Source organism: Salvia splendens, chromosome 7, assembly GCF_004379255.2.
Source record: "Salvia splendens isolate huo1 chromosome 7, SspV2, whole genome shotgun sequence".
NCBI classification, from domain to species: Eukaryota; Viridiplantae; Streptophyta; class Magnoliopsida; order Lamiales; family Lamiaceae; genus Salvia; species Salvia splendens.
Genome location: NC_056038.1, coordinates 31,323,965 through 31,347,453, shown reverse-complemented (window position 1 = coordinate 31,347,453; position 23,489 = coordinate 31,323,965). Strand labels below are relative to the sequence as shown.

Here is a 23,489-nt window from a genome sequence, read left to right as displayed (position 1 = left end):
CAATCGGCGCGCCGCTCACCGCCGCGCAGTAGGTCGGCACGCCGACCGCGCCCAGCATGTCCTCGGCGTCTACTCGCCTATCGCCCTTCCACCCCAACACAAGCGTTCGCACCGGGGCAGACGCTTCTCCCACTATAGTCAGTCGCGGCGGCGTCTCCGGGGCGGACGGCGCGCCGCCCCTACTGTATTGGGCCTGTGCTTGCCCTAGCCAAATTGGCTGCTGATATGCTCCCCACTCCTCTCACCTTCGCCGCATTCATTCGACATTCTCTCGTTTCTCTCTCTGCTCTCTCGAGTCTGCTGTGATTCTCTTGCTTCTTTCTTCTTCTCAGATGAATCTCTGGTTGTTTACAATGATCTATCACGGTTATTATAGTGATTGATGTTGTGTGAGTGTGGGAGAAAGCAACTGGTTCGGTTGCTTGTGTTCTGGAAAAACTAGGGTTTCTGTTTTGAGAGGTTTTCTTGAGTTTGTGTTCGGTGAGAGTTTAGATCCGGTGTTGAGGAGTGTTTTGGGGTTGGTATCCGGTGTGTGAGGTTAATCACTTGAGGAACCGGATGTGCTCCCTTGGATTCTGGTGAATAGATTTGTACTATTAGCGGGTGGCTGAGCCACAGCTACTAGATCTATTCGAATCCTTTGTGTTCTCTCTTATTTCTGCATGTTCTATTTAGATCCGAGAGGATCTCTCCTTGTCTACTAAATAGGGTTTTCAAGTGTGCAGGGTTCTCCGAGGCTTGTGGATGCATTCGGTTGATGATTGCATGGTCCGAGATCATTAGCTAGTTACCATAGTAATAGCTAGTATTTGTACTTGTGTAAATCAGTCGCGTGGGTGAGAATTTGACTGAGCTATCTTGTACAAGACCAAAGAGGTCTCGGTAATTAGTGAATCCGGATAGTCTGATCCCTACAGCTTCATTCGATTCCAAACTCTCAACATACACAATCACGTCCATGCTACAAATTTGTGTGGCATAATATGAAGAACGGATTCTATTGCGGCATCAAGAATTGAAGAATATGTCGCAATTGCTTAGCATCAATAGTGGTTTCAGGTCGATGTTCATTAGAAACCGTAGGAACAACCACTTCTGCCTCCATAGAACTATCGCGTCTCTCCGAGTTCACAACCGTAACGCTAGCATCAATTTCGTGTGAAATCAGATCCAAAAACGTGTCTGAAGGTAAGTGGTTGCATTTCATCAGCTATATGTGTAATCCCCTCATGCAATTCTGGACCATAGGCAACACCTGGTTGGTCGAATGTAACTCCAATATTGACTATGACATCTCCAAGTCTAGCTTCCTCTTGTGTGATCTCCTCTTTTCGTTGCGGTGACTTATGATCGGGTTCTCGGATCGCGACTGGATACGCCGTTTTGCGGTTGGGCTTCTGTTGGTCACGACCGGTCCGTTCCGTCCCCATAGATAGCCCAGGCGAGGCAGTCGCCGCATAGGGTTTATAAATTCGGGATCGAACCGCTGCTCTACGGCTAACAAGAAATCATCCCAACCCTTTCCTCTATTAGTTTCCACCCAATATTCTCTCCGATCCGATGCTGGTTGATCAAATAAATATTGTGAAAGATAAAGACGATCATCTAGCGGTGTGTAGTGGTGGTTATAGTACTTTTGGATCTTTTGGATCCAACCGGGGGCCTTCTCTCCATCGAAACGTGGTGGCTCGAGGCGGAGACGTGGTAGGGAGTGGGGCTTGATACCCAGCGGTGCCTGCGTGACCGACGGCGGGAATGACCCACCCCGCATAGGTGCCGCGACATCGGGTGGTCGCTGATGCGGAGGTGAGTGCTCAGCAAGGCTGTCCGGAGCCTCCTTGATCAGCGTTTGTTGCTCGAAATTTTCCGCGAAGGCTTGATTTTGAGTTTTGATCAGCCGTTTTAATTCCAAGAGCATATCATCGATGGTTTGGTGGTGGTTTTGGGATTCCTTGAGAAAAGGCATGGTTATGTAGAAGGACAGGTGTATGTATGTGAATTAAGGTTTTCAACAAAAACTTGGGTTTCTAGAAAAAACCCTAGGAAATCGTGCACCAACGATTTGTAGTGAGACGAAGAAAACGATAAACCCTAGTTGAAGTGCTAGGGGCAATTTCTGCCAGAACCGAAATGAGAATAAGTTTTAACTTTATTTCTCAATGAATCAAAATACTATAGAATTCTATAATTTGTAGAATTCTAAACCCTAAAACGTATCTTGTTAATCAAGCAAGATAATTAAATAAAAGCATACAAAAGATATTGAAAATAAATAAAGAGAACTAACTAAAATAAAAGATATTATGATATTGGAGATGATCTTCGGTGAGATTTACTAAATCGAGGATCCTATCCATCTCCAATCAATTGAAAAAATCTTCAACTTCTTTCAAAGATATTGATTCGGAAATTGTGATGGATTATGGAGCTTGCACCTAGGTTGTCTGGCAGAGCAGAGTAATCTAATTAAAAGATGAGGAAAACAAAAAGTGAGTCGGTCGGATGAAGATGATTCAGTTAATAACTAGTCCAAAACATAATTCAAAGCCGTCTTAGCTCAGCTGGTAGAGCGCATGGCTTTTAACCATGTGGTCCTGGGTTCGATTCCCACAGACGGCGTTCTTTTTCCATTTGTTTATTTGTTATATTTAATTTTTTTCATCTTAGATTCTACTGGTTATTTCTTGGTCCACTTGTTTATTTCTTCATCTTAATTGTTTCTAAGTTTTTGGTCATTTCTTGGTCCACTTGTTTATTTCTTGTTCTTAATATGTTTCTACTTTTTTATGGTTAATTCATGGGGTCTACGCCGTCAAGAATAGTGGTTAATATACTTGCTCGAAAACACCTCGGACAACTAACTATCACTCTGTTTTTAACATCCGCATCTGTCTTAGACTACTACACTTCCCGCAAATGCCTTATAAAGTAAATGCTGCCTGAAATGAGCAATCAGACTGAAATAAGATAGACTCATAATATTGGCATTTTCAATTATTACAAAATATAAGTAAATTTATGAGTTGTATTGTTAAACATAAATTCCAGCTTAAACTGTTTCAAATCCTATGAGATTAATAGTATGGCGAAGAGGAAAGAGTAGTAGATATAATATAAGCATGTTTATGAGGCGTGACTTGTGAGTGACTCAGATAATAATACTCCTACCTTATTACAATTAATATGAAGCACATGCACTCTGTCACAACCGCAACAGATAAATTACTCCTCAGAAATGGATGAAGAAAACAGTAGTTCAACTGATCATCCATCCACACTAGACCAAGCTATTCTCCTGATTTCTCTCTCCCATTCCATCAAACTCTTCTCTTCTCCCCCAAATGCCAAACCATCCGCTCCAAATTCCAAGACCTCTTCTCCAATCTCACCCCCATCCACAACTTCCAATCCGCCGCACAAATTCCATCTCTCCCGCCACTTCTAGACTCCGTCTTACCCACTCTCAACAGCTGCGAAGCAGTGCTTGAACAGCGAGAAGCTGCTTATGCAGAGCCATCTCGACATCGTCTCCGCCAAAATCGACGCTCACATCTCCACCATTTTCGACATCTACGCCGCGGGACTGCTCGTCCGCAGCGACGCCATCGTCGTATCGCCGCCGCGCCGATGGACGACATCCGATTCTACGTCATCGATTTGCTGTCAAGGTTCAGGATTGGGAGCGCTGAGATGAAGAAGCAAGCGCTCCTCCCTTTCAATGAAGTGATTCGAGAAGACGAGAGATACGTAACCGTCGCTCTGCAGCTGGATGATATCATCGGATTTCTGGTAAACTTTCTCGATGATGAAATTCAGCAAGAGGCTGCGAAGTGTGTGTGTTTAATTGCACAGATTGAGTCTTGCAAGAGCGCATTGATCGGCGCTGGGGTGATTGCTCCTTTGATTAGGGTTGTTGAATAGGGAACGAAGGGAGTAAAAATGCTCGCCGCCACGTGTCTGCTTTCAGTGACGGAGAATTCAGAAAATGCGTGGTCGATTTTGTCACATGGAGGGATCACTGCCCTCTTGAAGATTTGTAGCGGCGGCGGCGGTGTCGGTGTGGAATTGGTCGCGCTGGCTTGTGCGGTGCTGAAGAATCGCGTCGGAGTCGAAGAAATAAAAAGGTTCGTGATGGAGGAAGGCGGAATTTCTCTATTTATTAATCTGGCAAAGTGTAACGATGAAATCATCAAAATTAAGTCAGTTGATTTGCTGCAAACCATGGCTTGCAACGATGAATCGGTAAAGGAAATGATCATTGAAGAAGGTGGAATTCGAGGATTGGTGAGAGTCTTCTGCCCCAAATCGACCTTATCAACGAGACACGAGAGATGGCATTGAGTGGGATAGTGAACATCTGCTGCTCATCGCAAAATTCACTACATTTGCTGGTGAATTACGGTTTCATGGATCACATACTCTACTTCCTCCGACGCGGCGAGGTCTCGGTCCAAGAACTGTCGTTGAAGACGGCGTTTTGGGTATCGGGGACTTCAGAAGAAGGGAGGAAGGTGATGGGGGAGGCCGGGTTCATGCCGGTTTTGGTGAAGCTTCTAGACTCGAAATCGGTGGAGATTCGTGAGATGGCGGCGGAGACGATCTCGTCTCGAGCATGATTGTGGTTCGGAAGAATAGGAAGAAGTTCGTGCAGAGTGATCAGAATCTGGGACTGGTGCTGCGGATGCTGGAGGTGAACAATGCAGTGAACAAGAACATGCTGCTTTCGATATTGACGTCGTTGACGAGCAGCAGCGCTACTGCCAGGAAGAAGATTGCGACTTCCGGATACCTTAAGCACATCGAGAAGCTTGCGGATGCTCAGTTCTCGGATGCTAAGAAAATTGTCAGAAAGATGTCTTCCAATAGATAAGGCACCATTTTCAATGGAATCTGGCATTCTTGATTCTTTTTAGAGATTCTGCACATGGTGAATGGTGATGGAATCAAGTGGAGATTAGAGCATGTCAAGTGTTGGTTTAGCATTTGATGAAGAAAAATGTGAGAGTTCAGCTCATCTGACTATTCCATATGGCTGTTACTATAACGTTATTGTAAAAGATTAATTCTAACTGTATTTATTTTTGCTAACACAAATTACATGCATGTTACAATGACAAGAAATTGGTTAAGGTGGATTGTGATTAGTTAATGCATATGCCAATTGCCAGTTAAGGTGGGGGACTGGTGGCCTAACAGTAACGTGAAAATATGTGATCCGATTCTTGGATCAATTAAATCGATATGTGCATTGAAAGATTATTGACAATGGTTTTTCATCTTTCTAGATCAATAACTGTTGGCCCCCATGCTTTTGCCAATCAAAATTCTTGCCTACTGTAAATATAATGTTAGTACTACTATTATTTACTGAAGTTTGGAACTAGTGTAGTGTCCTCTTATGTGATGTACTTTTGCAAATCTAATACTTTCATTTTAAATGAATAGAAAAAAAGACTAAAGTCTACTTTTAGTCCGAAACGTATAACCATTTTATAATTTTGATCCAGAATATTGCTCCACTTTTGGACTTTGAATCCCGAACAAAGAAAAACGATCCAAAAATGGTCATTTCTTTTACTGTGGAGAAATGCAATGAAGAAAATGGTCATCAGTGAATCCAATTATTTAGCGGTGGAGATATGCAATGGAGAAGACATGGCTTAATTCATCGTCGTTGACTTGTTTAAGTAATTGGTACGATGTCGATTGCGGAACAGCACCTCATGTTGTGTTTATAAATCTCTATCCCCGAGAGCTAACAGTAAGATGATAGATTGAGTTTGAGGAAATGAGATGGCTCTGATCTTGTTGATTCTATTTTCTTTTACTATTTATTAAGCTCATTTCTATTTAGAAAATGCAAAAATTTAGTTTATATTTAAGTTTCTAATTAAAATCGGATTAGTATTCTAATCCACTCAAAACTTAGTTAATTAGCATTGACAGTCTATTTTAGTAAAAAAATGACATTTTCCAGCCGTTTCATATTTTTCTAAATCCAAAACATAAAATTCTTGAGCAAAGCACATTCAGTGCAACATTTCACCTTGGACCACAAAGACTGAAACTGAAACTGAAAGATTCATGCATGTACAAAACAGGAGACGTTGATGATGACAGCCAAAGGAGAGAAACATCATAGTAAGAGTAACCTAAAATGTGAAGAACGAACCTACGGTTGTGATGATCGAAATGCAAATTAATGAAATGACAACATGCAAGGAAGAACACAAGCGAATTACGTGGTTCGGCGTAAGCCTACATCCACGGGCAGAATCTGGTGTGTTTCTTTATTGATCACTCGAGAAATTACAAACATAAGAGCACTCAAAACTCTCAAGAATTTACAAGATGGAAAACCCTCAACTCGCCCGAAAACTTCTTGCTTCGAGAGCTAAAAACGCACAGCTGAAAGATAACACTTCCTCTCTTGAATTCTCTCTCTATCACTTTTGATTTCTGTTGTTGTTGGTTCTGGAATGAATCGCAACTCCCTTAAGAAGTATCGATCAAGAAAACCGCCGAACAGCTTCCTTTGCCGAACAGCTTCCTTTGCCGAACAGCTTCCTTTTGCCGAACAGCTTCCTTTTGCCGAACAACGGTTATAACCGTTTCCAACGGCTAGTTCCTGTTTTGGTTCCCAACGGCTATTTCCTGACTTGATTCTTCCACCAGCTCAATCCGATCTTGATGAGCTCAAACACTAACAAATCCTCCACCTTTGAGCAATCTAAGATCCATCACTACCAGTTCCACCTTCCTTCCCATACTTACAAATTTCGGACCACCCCAACCAAATCCAAGCAATGTCGGAACTTGGACCTTGGTAGGGCTTTAGTAAGTGCATCAGCCGCATTGTGCTCGGTGCTGACCTTCTCAATCTTCACCGCACCCTTCTCAACCTCATCTCGAATGAAATGCAGCCTCACGTCTATATGTTTGCTGCGTTCATGATATGTCTGATGTTTCGAGAGACAAATCGCGCTATTGCTGTCGCACTTGATCACAACATTCTCTTGCTTCACCCCAAAATCACCAACTATACCCCTAAGCCAGAAGCTTTCCTTTACTGCCTCAGCAAGAGCTATATACTCTGCCTCCGTCGTCGATAGAGCCACCACGGATTGGAGATTAGACTTCCAGCTCACCGCGGAGCCGAACAAGGTAAATATGTACCCAGATTGTGAGCGCCTATTATCAAGGTTAGCTGCATAATCTGAATCGCAAAACCCAATAATGCTATCCTTATCTCCTTCATTCTCTGATTTGAACATTATTCCCAGATCACTACTTCCTTTGAGATACTTGAGAATCCCTTTCAAAGCCAACCAGTGCTCTCTTCCCGGACAGGACATGTATCTGCTCACCACGCTTACCGCATGAGAAATATCAGGCCTTGTGCATATCATCATATACATCACACTCCCAACTATGTTGGAATAAGGTATCTGGCTCATCTCTCTTTCTTCTTGCTGATTTCTGGGACATTGTGATTTGGACAGCTTAGTCTGTTGTGATAGTGGAACTGAGGTTGCTCTACTCTTGTCAATCTGATATTTGTGCAGTACTTTCTGAATGTAGCCTTCTTGGGACAACCACAACACCCTCTTATCTGCATTTCTGAATATATCCATTCCCAAAATCTTGCTAGCACTCCCCAGATCCTTGATTTCAAATCCCTTTTTCAATAAGGCTTTCACCCTATCTAGCTCCTGTCTATCTGGTCCAGCAAGCAAGATGTCGTCTACATATAATAGCAAATACACAGCAGGTCCCTCAGACTTTGATTTGAAGTAGACACAACTATCATATCTGGAATTTATAAATCCCATACTCTGCATATGTTCATCAAACTTGATATGCCATTGTCTACTTGCTTGCTTCAAACCGTATAGACTTTTCTTTAGTAGACAAACCTTATCTTCACTCCCATGTATCACAAATCCCTCTGGCTGATTCATGTATATAGTTTCCTCAAGCTCTCCATGAAGAAAGGCTGTCTTCACATCAAGTTGGTCCAAAAACCAACTTCTTTGAGCAACTATAGCTAGCAAAATTCTGATTGAGGCATGCTTTACCACTGGAGAAAATACTTCATTATAGTCTATTCCCTCCTCTTGTGTGAACCCCCGAGCTACAAGCCTAGCCTTGAACCTAATCTTGTTCCCAACCTCCAACTTTTTCTTGTATATCCACTTACAACTCACTGGTTTTTGTGTGGAAGGTCTCTTCACAAGCACCCATGTCTTGTTCTTGATCAGGGACTGTATTTCATCTATCATAGCCTCCATCCACTGCTTGCTCTCCTTAGAACTCATAGCTTCCTTGAAGCTTGAAGGCTCTGCATACTCTATGTTTTCTGCAACACATAGTGCATATAGCAAGTATTCTTCTTCACTGTATCTTGTAGATGGTTTAGGGATTCTTCTGACCCTATCTCTGGCTAGAACATAGTCACCCAAATCCTGCTGCTCTTCTTCAGGGTTCAAGACATCAGCATCTGCTTCTTCTTGTTCACTATGATTTCCCATCTGCTGTTCAGGCTCAGCAATTCTATCTGCTCCAGAAACCTCCACCTGAACTGATTCCTCAGCCTCCTCAGGTTCTGGAACACCCATCTCCACCATCCTCTCAGGCTCTGGTTCTTTCTCAGAATGAGATGGCCTCTGGCTCTCTTGAGCCTTTTCCAGAAATGGCATCCTACTTTCTTCAAATTGCACATCTCTAGAGATAATAACTTTCTGATTTCCTGGCTCTATGCACCACAGTCTGTAGCCCTTCACTCCCTTTTGGTATCCAATCATCACACATCTCAAGGCCCTTGGCTCCAACTTACTTTGCCTGATGTGTGCATAAGCCATACAACCAAAAATCTTCATATTCGAATAATCCATGGCCTTTCCATACCATCTCTGATCAGGAGTGTCAAAAGCTATAGCTGAAGAAGGACTTCTATTGATGAGAACTGCTGCCATACTCACAGCCTCACCCCAGAATCTCTTAGCCATTCCAGAGCCAAAGAGCATACACCTAACTCGCTCTAGGATGGTTCTATTCATGCGCTCAGCAACTCCATTCTGTTGGGGATTAGATGGAGATGTCCTATGCCTCTTCATACCTTTCTGCTTGCAGAAAGAATCAAACTCCCCACTCAGAAATTCCAGCCCATTATCAGTTCTTAAACACTTCAAAGAACACCCTTTCTCCACCTCCACTTCCCTACACCACTCCTTGAATTTCATGAATGTCTCTGACTTTTCCTTCAAGATAAACACCCATAATTTTCTAGAAAAATCATCAATAATGGATAGAAAGTATCTACCTCCACCCAATGAAGCTGGTGTAGCTGGGCCCCACAAGTCACTGTGGGCATAGTCTAGTGGTGACTTTGAGCTGTGAATTCCTCTTCCATAGGGCAGTTTCTTACTCTTTCCGAGCACACATTGCTCACACAAAACCAACTGCTCATTGGGATTTTCCAGCTTAATCAGCTCCTTCTTGGCCAATTCTTTAATTCCAGTTTCTCCCAAGTGTCCGAGTCTGAGATGCCACATTCTTAAGTCTAATACCTGCACCAGATTCACAGATCCAGTAACCACACTTGCCTTTAGATAGTATAGGCTTCTCTTTCTCTCAGCCATCATAACAACATCACCATTCTTGACGATGTTCATAATCCCATCAGATAATATGCAATTATATCCTGCTGCATCCAACACTCCAATAGAGATCAAATTCCTCTTAATCTCTGGAATAAACCTCACACCAGTGAGTAACCTGATGGAGCCATCATGAAGTCTAAGCCTGATGGACCCAACTCCTCTGATTCTGCATATCTGGTCATTTCCTAACAAAACTGATCCAGCTGCATTCTTGATTTCCTCAAAATGACTTCTAGTTGGACACATGTGGAAGCTACATCCAGAATCCATGATCCATGGAAGTTCTTCCATGTCCTCAGTCACACACAGAGCCTCCGGGACCACCAACTCTTCTGCAATATCAGCATTGTTCTTGCCATTCTCTTCCTCGGCCTGCTTCTTCTTCCAAACCCAACAATTCTTCTTTATGTGGCCTGGTTTCTTGCAGTGATGGCATGATCTGGTCTCTTTCCAGTCAGCTGTCTTGTTTTTCCATGGCTTCTTCTGTGACTTTCTTTTCACATTCTTCTTGTGATCAGCAACACTCAGACTCTCAGACACCATTTCAGTGGACTTTGGATTAGATTTCTGGATTTCCTTGAGCTTTAGAGCAGAGTACACCTCTTCATATCCAATCTTGGACTCTCTACCAAGAAGTATAGCATCCTTGAAATGCTCATAACTTGGTGGCAAGGAATTCAACAACATCAGAGCCTTGTCCTCATCTTTAATCTCTTCATCAATCTTCTCAAGATCATCGATGCATTTCCCAAATTCTTCGAGCTGTTCCAACACACCTTTTCCATCAGCAATCTTGAAAGTGAGAAGTTTCTGCTTCAGGTGCAGCCGATTTGCCAAGGATTTGGCCATGTATAATGACTCCAACTTGGACCAAACTCCAGCCGCTGTCTCCTCCTTTGAAACTTCTCTGAGGACTCTGTCATTGAGGTTGAGTATCAAGGTACTATATGCCTTGTACTCTCTGTCTTGAGCCTTTGCCTTCTCCTTTTCATCAGGCTCGGGCTTCTCCTCCTCATTACTGCCTCCACCATTTAGGGTTTCCCATAAACCCTGTTGCATCAAGATTGCTTTCATCTTCAGCCTCCATAGGCCAAAATCATTTTGGCCTGTGAACCTTTCAACATCAAACCTTGCTGCAGCCATTATTCAAACAGGTTGAGCGCCTTCTTGAGGAAAAAAAAAACAAAGAAAGAACTCCCAAAACTTTATGCCTTCTCGATCAATTCAGTGGACGAATTTCCCACAGACGGCGCCACGTTGTGAAGAACGAACCTACGGTTGTGATGATCGAAATGCAAATTAATGAAATGACAACATGCAAGGAAGAACACAAGCGAATTACGTGGTTCGGCGTAAGCCTACATCCACGGGCAGAATCTGGTGTGTTTCTTTATTGATCACTCGAGAAATTACAAACATAAGAGCACTCAAAACTCTCAAGAATTTACAAGATGGAAAACCCTCAACTCGCCCGAAAACTTCTTGCTTCGAGAGCTAAAAACGCACAGCTGAAAGATAACACTTCCTCTCTTGAATTCTCTCTCTATCACTTTTGATTTCTGTTGTTGTTGGTTCTGGAATGAATCGCAACTCCCTTAAGAAGTATCGATCAAGAAAACCGCCGAACAGCTTCCTTTGCCGAACAGCTTCCTTTGCCGAACAGCTTCCTTTTGCCGAACAGCTTCCTTTTGCCGAACAACGGTTATAACCGTTTCCAACGGCTAGTTCCTGTTTTGGTTCCCAACGGCTATTTCCTGACTTGATTCTTCCACCAGCTCAATCCGATCTTGATGAGCTCAAACACTAACATAAAACATTTACCTCGTTATCCCTCCTTAATCCCAGATTAGTTAACATGACAATGAGCTATTGGAGAAAGATCTAGAAACTTGTTTATATAAGAGAAGAGAAGAGAAGAGAACAAAGAGTGACCAAGAATGGCTTTCCCTTGACTGTCAAAGTGTGAGAACAAATGGCGGGGAATCGCGCCTTGGCCCTGCTACAGAACGATAGACATAGACTTTGTGAGCTTGGTCTTCATCCTTTCTAATCACTTCAACATTGAGTCTTGGATTCTCCCTCCCGAGTAGTCTGCAACCTTTCATCGTCACACTGCACGATGACTCCATAATGACCGCATCATCTCATATTTCTCTCGTCCAGAGACGAGAGCAGAGTCTCCAAAGGGGCAATCTCTAATCTCGAGCTTCCTCAGCTTAGGACAGCCTTCCAAGACACACTGCATTCCCAAATCGCTACTGCCACCAAAAGCAGCAGACAGAGTGTCGAGATCTTTAGCATACTTGCCAATATACGCAAATGTCTGATCAGTTAGAAGGCCTGAAACTGAAAGTCTTTTAATTTTCGTGCAGGTTTTGACAACAGCACCAAAGCCGTCATCCAAGGGACCGTTTGTGAGGTAATCTGGTTGGTACGGGGTCATAATGCATAAACGGAAGTGGGTAAAATCGGGACAATTATGCACTCTGGTAACAACAGCAGCATTAGTCATCCTCCTGCAGAAGTAGAGAACATAGTGGAGTTTGGGACATCCACGAGACACTGCCAAGAAACCCAATTCAGTCACCCCATCACGATGATGCCTGTCATATGGATCTGCAGGGTAGACACGTAGCTCTTCAAGCAAGGGATAGCTCGAACCAACAGCCTCCAGCCCCTTGTCTTCAACTGAATCCATGACCTACATATGGAGGGAACTTTGAGATATAGACTACAAGTAAGGAGACATTAGACATAACTATAGTTGTAGAGATAAGTAAGTCACTAGAATTAAAGTATACTACTTTAAAGAAGGAAGAAACTGCAATAATGCCAATCCATGGAGAAACGTCTTATAGAAAAATGAGAACGGCACTCATTCAGTGCGCGTTTAGCTAATTTTGCACTTAACTCTGATAGTTTATATGATGGAGCACATTTTAATATCTTTTTCTTATTTTATGATCATCAAGTTTTTCCAATAATAAAACTTCATAAAGTAGTACAAACAAATTCTTACCCAAAGGCATCGTAAATTGGGGCAGTGAGCAAGAAACTTTGCGAATTCACCACTTTGAAGGGGGTACTTCGCTCATGTTCACGAAAGTCAGACTGGCACAAGCTCCATAAAGAAGAGGGAGATACAAGGGAGTTGCTTCCCACAAACCCGAAAGAGCCTGGAGATTTCTACAATTACAAAATGCAGTTTCAATCTCTTCATATTGGCGAGGCGTAGGTTCTTGCAGGAAGGAGCCAGTGCCAAGCTCTGTTAGTAGAGGAACATGCACAATCAGCCGTTGCAATTGTTCCAAAGTAATTCTATCATTCACCTTCAGAACTCTTAGTAGTTTGCATCGACTAACAAGTCTCTCCAGGTCATCAAAATTTACATCACCATTGAGACGAGTAAAGTTTAGAATTTCCAGCGAAGTAAAGTTTTCCGGGAAGCAACTTAACCAACCTCCTCTGTTCTACAGTCCTGTATGTTGAGCTCAGTCAAGTTCCTAGAAACAAATGTACAGATTCAATTATATCCTTCATTAATGTTAAGAACAAATCAGTTCAGAGTCACTTCAAGTTTGGAAAACATCTTATTAGTCAATATGCTGGCAACATCTTTCTCTATCACGGACAAAAAGCTAAATTTTCTTTTGCATCATCTAGCCGATAAATGGTTCATTTCACACTATCTAATGATAGAAGCTACAGCTGTCTTTTTGCCAGAAAACCTAAATTTCAAACACACCCTAAAAGTCAATAATTTAAAACCCAGTAAATAAAGTACTATTGCTTCCACAAAACCACAAGGTCCAAAACTGGAGCCGAAATAGATAGTAATCAACACACACAGACAAATGAACTAACTTAATAATAAAAGATATAAGCAGATGGCACCTGCAATGACTAGCAATTGCTTTGAGCCCAATTTCAGTGAATCCATCGCGCATTGACAAAGATAAAGCCTTGAAGCCAGGGAATGACTTTGCCAAGAGATCCAGGCTCTCATCGGTAATGGTCATCCTCTTCAGCCTCAGCTCCTCCAAGAAAGGGTAAACTTTGGCAAACATAACCAACCAAGAATGCACAATAGCACCCCAATTCAGTGGCAGCATATTAAAATCCTAAAATCTTGGCTTCCCTTTAAGTGTAACACTCTTAATTCTTCGGAACCTTCTAGCCACTATTTCTGGTGACACTGCATAGCAGTTTCCAATAAAAAAGCTTTGATCTTGTCCATCTCTCAGCATTATACCAATCTTTGCGTACAAAGGAGACTGAGCTCCTGTCTTTATGTGAATCAACGAATGACAGGACTTTCTCCAATACTTCATCTGGGAATGGTGTGATCGAGGGTGAACTGGCTCATGGTAATTGCCAGAGTTTGAAGGAAAATCCTTCGCTTTTTTTGGTTCTGGAATCTGGATCCATTCCTCTTTTGGGGAATGGATTCATTTATGCTTGAGCAAGTTCTCACACCCCGCCTACGCTGCACATTTACACAATGAGAGAGAGGTCAGCAACCATTATATTTATTTGAGTTTTTATCCACAAGTGCAGCAATCGTAAACAATCTTGAATTCAAATGTATCTACTTTCCTCAAGAAAAGGAATAATTGGGAGATTATCAGACTTTAAAAACTTCACATGCTCTTCCTAGTAAATTATCACAATCCATTTTAGTTGAATGCAACATATTCATATGGTGAGCAGCTAATACAAAAACATAGGATAAAATTCGAGTATTTGAGAAATCTTGAAATGAAAGAGTTGTTCCTTTCCAACCCAAAGGAAAGGAGTGGAAAAGAAAGTATGAAACTAAAGCAGTTCAATATAGTGGCTTATAAATTAAAACTTGAAATGAGATCACGAAGTAGTTACTTATCAAAAACTCAAACTTGTTGGTTCAGTTGTAGCTTTCAACTGTAATCGCCAACACCCTTTTGCTAGAAAATTCGGAAACGAATACAGAGAAAAAATTGTATCGGAAATGTGAAATCAATCACAACATTCCCCTTCAAAAACAAGCAGCTGCCCAATTCCCACAGCACAAATATTCAACAGAATCTTTAGATCCAGAGGCTTTTCCAAATTATTAGTACAGTAATAATACGAACAGACTCCAAAATAGCAACATCAACATGTGTGCAACAGCGATTGGAGTGAAGAAGCTACAAATAGAAAGAAGAGAAATGCGGGTTTTTTCTATTTTTGTTCTAAAATAGAACTTAGCTTCCTCGTTTGTTCTAGCGTTTTTTTTTGTTCCGGATTTGGGAGAGACGCATGACCCTCATGCGTCTCTTTTTAATGAGACGCATGACAATTATGCGTCTTTCATAGAGACGCATGAGGATCATGCGTCTCTATTTTTTTTTCGTTTTTTTTAACGACGCATGAGGGTCATGCGTCTTAGGTATAGACGCATCTCCCTCATGCGTCTGTTGTTTTTTTAAAATATAATAGACGACGCATGAGCATCATGCGTCTTAGAGAGAGACGCATGAAGCTCATGCGTCTCTATTTCGAATTAAATCAGTTCCGCGAGAGGCAGAAGGCAGAATACACGCGAGAGAGAATTCTGATAGGCGACTTCCGGCGATTCCTTGGCGATTTCTTGGCGAATCCGACGATTTCCTCTCGTTTTCCGGTAAGTTTCATTCAATCCTTCAACATTCCTTCCTTATTTGTTGTTAATTTGCATAGTTTGTTTAGATTTCCCCTAATTTTTGTAAATTAGGGTTTATAACAAATTGGTCAATTTTGTCCGATTTTTTGGTGTTTAGTTAATTGTAATGGATTTTAGTGGCTAAATTCATTCTATTGTATAGTTATTCATATATTAGAGATGCTTGGTGTTGTGATTTTGGTTGATATTGAAGAATAAAGTATAGGTTGAATTGCATATTTTAACTTAACCTTCTAATTTAGTAGCTATATGTAAATTAGGCCTTATAAAGCATGAATGGTGTTGAATTGGAGTGAATCAATCATTTGGTTTATGATGTGTTGTTATTTTGAAGATGAATTTGAATGGATATGTAATTTGTGTTGTAAATGTTAGTTTGTAATTGTTGTTTCGTGAATATGTACTTAGATTAGATGGAGACTTCAAGTTCTAGTGGGCAATTATTATATGGACCCGAAGACCCGTCCTTGCTAAATTTGCAGAAACATCACATTTCACATAAACTCAAAAAAAGAGGGCACAACCCAAGTCTTTAAAGTCCGAAGGACAGAAAGCAAGACTTGGGACGTCGAAATTCACGAGAATGTTAGATATTGGCTTGACGTCTTTGGTTTCAAAGGCGTGATCGATTGTGGGAAGCCCATGAAGGTGGACAACGAGCTGATCACGGCGTTGATTGAGCGTTGGAGACCGGAGACGCACACTTTCCATCTACCGATCGGTGAGGCGACGATCACCTTGGAAGATGTGCAAGCCATTTGGGGCTTGAGGGCGGATGGTCGCGTTTTCACAGGGCGTGACTATCATGACAACTTTCCAGACTGGACCAGCAAGTGCCGCGATCTGTTGGGATGGATACCAGATACTTCCACAGAGACAAAGCAAGGCGGTTTGCTGATGACCGCACTGATCAACCAGACAAGGATGCCTCTGGGTGATGACCTACCTATGTACGTATACATCCAAAGGGCACGTATCCATGCCCTAATTTTATTAGGAGGTCTCATTCTACCGGACACCACGGGGTGTAAGGTGCCATTTATGTGGTTGAATGGGCTTGGGGATCCAGAAGAGGTGAAGAATATTAGTTGGGGAAGTGCGGCATTGGCCTACCTTTATCATTATCTGTGCGAGGCTTCCATGGATAAGAGAAAAGAGTTGGGCGGGCCAATGATGCTTCTGCAGCTATGGGCGTGGGAAAGAATGCCCACATTGAGGCCTGCGTTCATTGGACCAGTTGTGCACGAGCCATATACACCATGTGGTGCCAGGTATATATATCTAAATATTTATTTATTAATTTATATTGGATTATTTGCTTACATCAAATATATGTACAGGTGGAAAGGAACAACGCAGATAGGAAATGCTCCTAGACACTCGGTTGAGCATTATCGTGACCAAATATCTCTGATTAGACCTGGCCAGGTGAGTATTATTTCGGTTTAGACTTCATTTAAGAACTTATTACGGAATTATTCAGTGGCATTTGCATTGCTGTTTTGTAGTTTATCTGGACGCCATACGCACATTGCATACTGCCTGACTACTGCAATGATGTGACTGGATGCTCTCTGTGCGAGACCTACTTGGTATGTTGGGCCTATGTCGTGGCCCATGAGCCTGGACGAGTGCGACGACAGTTCAATCGGTATCAGGATATACCGCAGAATGTAGACAGGATGCTAAGGAACGCCGACCATTTAGGCAAAAATGATCGGCGTGGTAAGAAGGGCAACAACTGGGCAAACACGCATCAGTTCTACATTGGGGAGTGGGACATGAGGTACGAAAGGTTCCAAGCTGCCGAATACGCCGCACCAATGTCTTTGGATATTCCCATGAGCTCGGGTTATATGGCGTGGTATAACAGAATTACCGTGACGTACATGACTCGGCCTGGGGCACGGGCCACTGCTGGGATGAATGAGTCGGCTGCTTCGATGCGACTATTTGTAAGTTTGTTATATTAAACTATATGCTTTCATGTGATATAGATTGTTTCTTATTGATATTGGTATCATTTTTTGTCTAGGTTGAGGCTTTTCAGCGGGTTTTCCATTTAACTACGGAAGACGAAATGGACCCCCGAGTGCGCCAGATTCGAGAAATTGTTAGGACTACCCTCGAAGATACGAACAACGGTGATGTCATGGAGTACCCCGCTTCTCAATATTTCAACCCGGTGTGAACGTATTCTGGAAGTGGTTGTTCACCTTGCACGACGGGTTTATACACTACCTCCTCATCACTAGAGTCAGCTCCAGAATAATCACTTAAAATCTCATCAGACGAGGATGACGACAATTCTGGATCATCAAGGTCTCTTCGTACAACATGAACACCATCATGCTCTTCTACATTCTCTTGAGTATTCAATCCAACATCAGCAGCATCTGCAACATCTGTTTGCTCATTCATACCGCAATCCATGCTGAAAAGTTCAAACCTCGTAGATGATCCAACACCATAATCAACAATTGGTGGGATGAAGGCATTTCCAACATACGAATACTCAACAAATAATTCAATATGCCGAGTAGAATTTAGAGCCGCATTGAACATATAAAACACACTTTGATCACTGTCAACCGCAGTACATACATAACTCGTACCGGTACCCAAGAAACAATGCCTCCAAGATATTTCGATGAAGTGTTGGTTTGAATCTATTCTTATCTTAACACATATCATTGCAACTAATTCAGATAATGAGACACATGAATCCAATACGATGGAAGCTCTCGCACGAGGAGGATCATAACAAATACCCACTTGAGGAAGTTGATATATTCTACCACCCCAATATAAACTCACGTATACTTGCATGATTTCTGCAAAAATATATATACAAACCAACAACAATTAAAGACAATTTTTTTCATTAAACCCTAATATAGTAAGTATACAATAGATTTATCAAAACCCTAATAATATGCAAATAAACAACAAATACGAGAACAATGTTGAAAAATTGAAGGAAACTTACCGAAATATGAAGGGAATCGCCAAGAAATCGCCAAGGAAATCGCACGGGTTGTCTTCCTCTCTTTCTCTCGCGTATTCTGCCTATTCTGCCGTGGGAACTGATTTAAGCAAGTTAGAGACGCATGAGGCTCATGCGTCTCTCCCTAAGACGCATGACGCTCATGCGTCGTCTATTATATTTTAAAAAAACAATAGACGCATGAGGGAGATGCGTCTATACCTAAGACGCATGACCCTCATGCGTCGTTAAAAAAAACGAAAAAAAATAGAGACGCATGATCGTCATGCGTCTCATTAAAAATAGACGCATGAGGGTCATGCGTCTCTCCCAAATCCGGAACCAAAAAAAACGCTAGAACAAACGAGGAATCTAAGTTCTATTTTAGAACAAAAATAGAAAAAACCCAGAGAAATGCTGAAGAAAGAACTGCAGAGATTTACCTCTCTGTGATTGAATGCTTGGATGAACTCAAGAGCTAAAGAAAAGCTCAGACAAACCACTTGCATATTCTATTACTACAACAATGATATAAAACAAATTAAAGATTTATAACAAATAATTACTGTTACTATAAAAGGAGCCTAAAAAGAAATGTTTTTTTACATATATTTATGTACAAACACGAAGAATAGTGTGTGTGTGTGTGTGTGTAAGTAACGCTTTTAATTACTTCTATTCGGCATTGGTAGTGGCTTGGTGAAGTCGACAGAAAATGGAGGCGAAGCACATAAACGGCTAAACCTCCATCGTGGGTGGGGCGATGTCCGGACGCCCTCTCGCCTGCTGACACGTTTCGTGCGCCTATTGGCCACAGGCGGTAAAGCGGTTTTTCTTTTTCTTCTTCAAACGGAGTTACTGTTTCTGCAAACGGCCCAACGGCTTATGTATGTTTATTGGTTTGTTTATTCAAGAGTCAAGACGATAGCAATTTTTAATTATTTCCATTCTTACCCCTCCACTTCTTTTATTCGTGTTGTGCACCTCAAGAGTTTGCCCTTTTCTTATCCATTTTGTTGTTTGCTGCAATGTTTTATAAACTGAACAGTAAGTAAACCAGCAAAATTATTTATTTATGATTCAATTTGGTTATAGCAATTTATCACGGCCATATTATTAAAAGCTTGTGGTAAGAATGGATTTCGTTCTAGTGCTCGAAAATAGACTGAAATACTTAAACAAATAGGAGTATATATTTCTTACATCTCACTCAAAGTGATGGGTTTTCATTTTGGAACGTTTTTCACTATAATTCATACTACCATATTTTCTAAACTTAAACGTTTTCATTTTGGAACGTTTTTCACTATAATTCATACTACTCCGTACTATATTTTCTAAACTGAAACGTCATCATCTCAATTTTATTCTCACTTCTTTATTGTATCACAAATTAATTCGCAAAACAAAACAACATAAAATCAGATATTGAGTAGAAAAAACTCTACTTAGAATAAAACAGATATAGTATACAATTAAAAGCTTTACTTAAAATATTAAAATTAATTAATTTTTTTGTAAGAATTAAACATGAAATATTAACAAAGATCAGGATTTGTAAGAATAAAATCAGGATTTGGCCTGGATTTTGTAATGAGATCAATCTTTGTATTGATCATTTTCCTACAACTGTATATTATAAAAAACGTTAGTTATAAAATATAATGATCTTGAAGATGGTAACCGAGAGGGATAAGGGATAAAAGACTAGGCATGGTGAATTGCAGAGAACAAAGTTTATGATTCTCTTATTTCTGCATTTCTGTGTGTTTTACATTGTATACAATGATCTCTTTTTATAGGAGAGAAATACAAGTATATTTGGAAACATATCAATCTATTCTAGGTATAATCACTAATTGGTATTCTCCTAAAATAGATTTATTTCTTTCCTTGATTCTTTCCTTGAATTGTGTCTTCTAGGGTTTAACACTCCCCCTCAAGTTGAGCCGCGGCATCTCCGATGCTCAACTTGCCAAGAACTTCTTTGAACACTTTAGAATTCACAGCTTTGGTTAAGATGTCTGCCAGCTGATCCTCTGACCTCACAAAAGGAAATTCTATGACTCCTTTTTCTAGGTTCTCCTTAATGAAATGTCGATCTACTTCCACATGCTTAGTCCTGTCATGTTGCACTGGATTTTCTGAAATACTGATCGCCGCCTTGTTGTCGCAGAATAACTGACTCTTCTGTGTTGGAGGGAATCCTATCTCCGTAAGTAACCTCCGCAACCACATAATCTCCGTTAAACCACTCTTGATTCCTCGGAACTCTGCTTACGCACTAGATAAGGCAACGACCTTTTGTTTCTTGCTTCTCCAAGTGACCAGGTTTCCCCCTACGAACGTGAAGTATCCTCCCGTAGATTTCCTGTCAACTGGATTGCTTGCCCAATCAGCGTCAGTGTATCCATGAACCTCCAGATCTCCTCCTTTTTCTAGAAGTACTCTGTATCCTACAGTCCCCTTCAGATATCTTACAATCTTCAAGGAAGCCTCCATATGGTCTTCTTGCGATTTGTGCATAAACTGACTGACTATACCAACTGCATAGGTAATATCTGGTCGAGTATGTGAGAGATAGATCAACTTTCCCACCAATCGTTGATACTTCTCCCGGTCTGCTAGCTTTGCTCCTTCTTCTATCTTCAATCCATGGTTGGGTACCATAGGAATATCTGAGGGCTTGCAGTCTAGTAAACCAGTCTCTGCTAGTAAATCCAGTACGTATTTCTTCTGTCTCTGGAAGATTCCCTTCTTCGATCTCAAGACTTCGATTCCAAGGAAATATTTCAGTGCCCCCAACTCTTTCATCTCGAACTCCTTAGATAGATTCTCCTTCAGATTCTTGATTTCCTTTTCATCGTCTCCTGTGATAATCATGTCGTCCACATAGATGATCAGACATGTCACCTTGTCGTCCTTCTTCTTAATGAACAATGTGTGGTCAGAGTGGCTTTGTTCATACTCATGCTTGAACATTGCCTGGCAGAATCTCCCAAACCATATCCGGGGAGACTGTTTTAGTCCATACAAGGTTTTCCTCAATCTGCACACCTGTCCGTCTCCGAATTCTCCAAGAAAACCTGGAGGGGCTTCCATGTAGACTTCCTTATTTTCTTCCAACTCTCCATGTAAAAAGGCGTTAGTGACATCCAGCTGATGTAAAGGCCAATCTCTAGATGCAGCTATAGACAGCAGTGTTCTAACTGTATTTAGCTTGGCTACCGGAGAGAACGTCTCTGCATAATCCACTCCATAGACCTGAGTGCATCCCTTAGCCACCAGTCGTGCTTTATACCTCTCGATTGAACCATCTGCTCGTCTTTTGATTGTGAAGACCCATCGACATCCTACTGGCTTCTTTCCCTTTGGTAGAGTACACTTCTCCCATGTTCCATTCTTTATTAAGGCATCTATCTCTTTCTTCATTGCCTCCCTCCAATGTTTGTGTTTCATCGCCTCCTCAAAGGATTGAGGAATCTCATCCTCATAGAGGGCAGCTTCAAAAGCTCTAGCCATTTCTGTGAGATGTCCCTGCACAAGATTAGTTACAGAATATTGGGACTTTTGTCCTTTCCAGTCTGGAGAGTATCGCCGAGGAGGAACGCCTCTCGTACTCCTTAGCGGTAACTCATAACCCATGTCTGCTTGTTCCTCAATTTCCTCATTCTCCCTGTCACTATTAGTTTCTTCCACAGGAGTAATATTTCCAGAGTTATGACTATTTACCTCAGGATCCCTGACCAGGGTAGATAGCGAGGTGTCGCCGAACTCCTCGTCCTGCACATTGGAACTTGACGGCCCGGCGCTACCGCTAACTGTCTCTGGTGGACCGACGTTTAGAACAGGTTGACTTGGACTCGTCAAGTTTCCCTCCCCCTGACTGTTGTGATTCTCTTCCTGGTTTGGTGTAGCTCGGGTAATGGTGTAGGTGTAGGTTCGGGTACGGGTGTAGGTGTAGGTTCGGGTATTGGTGTCGGTAGCCAGCCTAGTGAGTCATTTTCTGGAATTTCTGGTCGACTCTCCCCCTGACCGCTAGGTTGGCTATAGAAGTATTCTCCCTCAACAAAGTCGCAGTTCATGGTGGTATACATGGTTCTTATTTTAGGATCATAGTATCTGTAGCCCTTTTGATTCCGGCCATACCCTAGGAAAACACATTTAACTGCACAAGGGGAAAATTTAGACCGCTCGTGTTTTGGAATATGGACAAAGACGGAGCACCCAAATATCCTAGGTTCTAGACGAAGAGATGATGGGATAGTGGCTTGGGCAGATAGGATGTCCAAAGGTGTTTTGAAGTCTAGGATTTTGGTAGGGAGACGGTTTAGAAGGTAGACAGCAGTGGCTACGGCTTCTGGCCAAAAAGATTTTGGGATTCGGGATTCGATTAGGAAGGCTCGTGTGACTTCTAGAATATATCGGTTTTTCCTTTCTGCTACCCCATTCTGTTCAGGAGTATGTGGACAGGTGGTTTGGTGGACTAATCCCTTTTCAGTGAAGAAAGACTGCATTTTAGAATTGACAAACTCCCCACATTATCGGATCGAAGGATTTGGATATTGTGTTTGTATTGAGTTTGTACGAAGGTATAGAATTGGGTGAACTTGTCAAAAACTTCAGATTTTGTTTTTAAGAAATAAACCCAAGTCATGCGTGTATAATCATCAACAAACAACAAAAAATAGCAAAAGCCCGATCCCCCAGCAACAGGTGCAGGACCCCGCACATCTGAATGAATTAATGAAAATGAAGTTTTCACTCTAGTATTATTTAACTTAAACGAATGTCTATGGATTTTGGCCAAAAAACATGTTTCACAATTAAAGGTAAAAGAAGAATTCAACTGAGGAAAAAGCAGACGGAAATATCCTATAGATGGGTGCCCTAACCGGCGATGCCAAAGCCAAGCCTGCTTATCGGTCAGTCCGTGAGACTGCAACGCAGTACTCTGATGGGCCACCTCATCCACATAGTACAATCTGTGTCGTTCAGTGCCACGCCCAACTATCGTCCCCGTTTGGGTATCCTGCAGTAAACAGAAACGAGGCTGCATTAGTAACTTGCAGTTCATTTCTTTAGTCGCATGACTAACTGACAATAATTTGTGAGATAGTGACGGAACAAATAAGCAATTCGAGAGTCGAAGGGTTTG

At 41.7% G+C, this 23,489-nt stretch overlaps 1 protein-coding gene, 1 non-coding gene and 1 pseudogene across 2 annotated transcripts; 2 read left to right on the top strand and 1 right to left on the bottom strand.

The window, feature by feature from the left end:
* Positions 1–2,546: 2,546 nt before the first annotated feature.
* On the top strand, positions 2,547–2,619 carry TRNAK-UUU. Its single transcript has one exon. It is a non-coding gene; the product is annotated as a tRNA-Lys (tRNA).
* An 8,847-nt stretch (positions 2,620–11,466) lies between these two features.
* Positions 11,467–14,156, bottom strand: LOC121810733 (annotated as a pseudogene).
* Positions 14,157–15,882: 1,726 nt separating this feature from the next.
* Positions 15,883–17,062, top strand: LOC121810731 (serine/threonine-protein phosphatase 7 long form homolog). The gene is made up of 4 exons (XM_042211478.1): positions 15,883–16,616; positions 16,686–16,773; positions 16,854–16,937; positions 17,027–17,062. The coding sequence occupies exons 1-4, from the start codon at positions 15,988–15,990 to the stop codon at positions 17,060–17,062; spliced, it is 837 nt and encodes a 278-aa protein (XP_042067412.1). The 5' UTR covers positions 15,883–15,987.
* Positions 17,063–23,489: the final 6,427 nt, after the last annotated feature.

Coding starts and splice junctions, on each gene's coding strand:
- LOC121810731 (XM_042211478.1), top strand. CDS start 15,988: ATGAAGGTGGACAACGAGCTGATCACGGCGTTGATTGAGCGTTGGAGA. Junction 16,617..16,685: donor TATACACCATGTGGTGCCAG/GTATATATATCT, acceptor ATATATGTACAG/GTGGAAAGGAACAACGCAGA. Junction 16,938..17,026: donor CTCTGTGCGAGACCTACTTG/GTATGTTGGGCC, acceptor GAATGTAGACAG/GATGCTAAGGAACGCCGACC.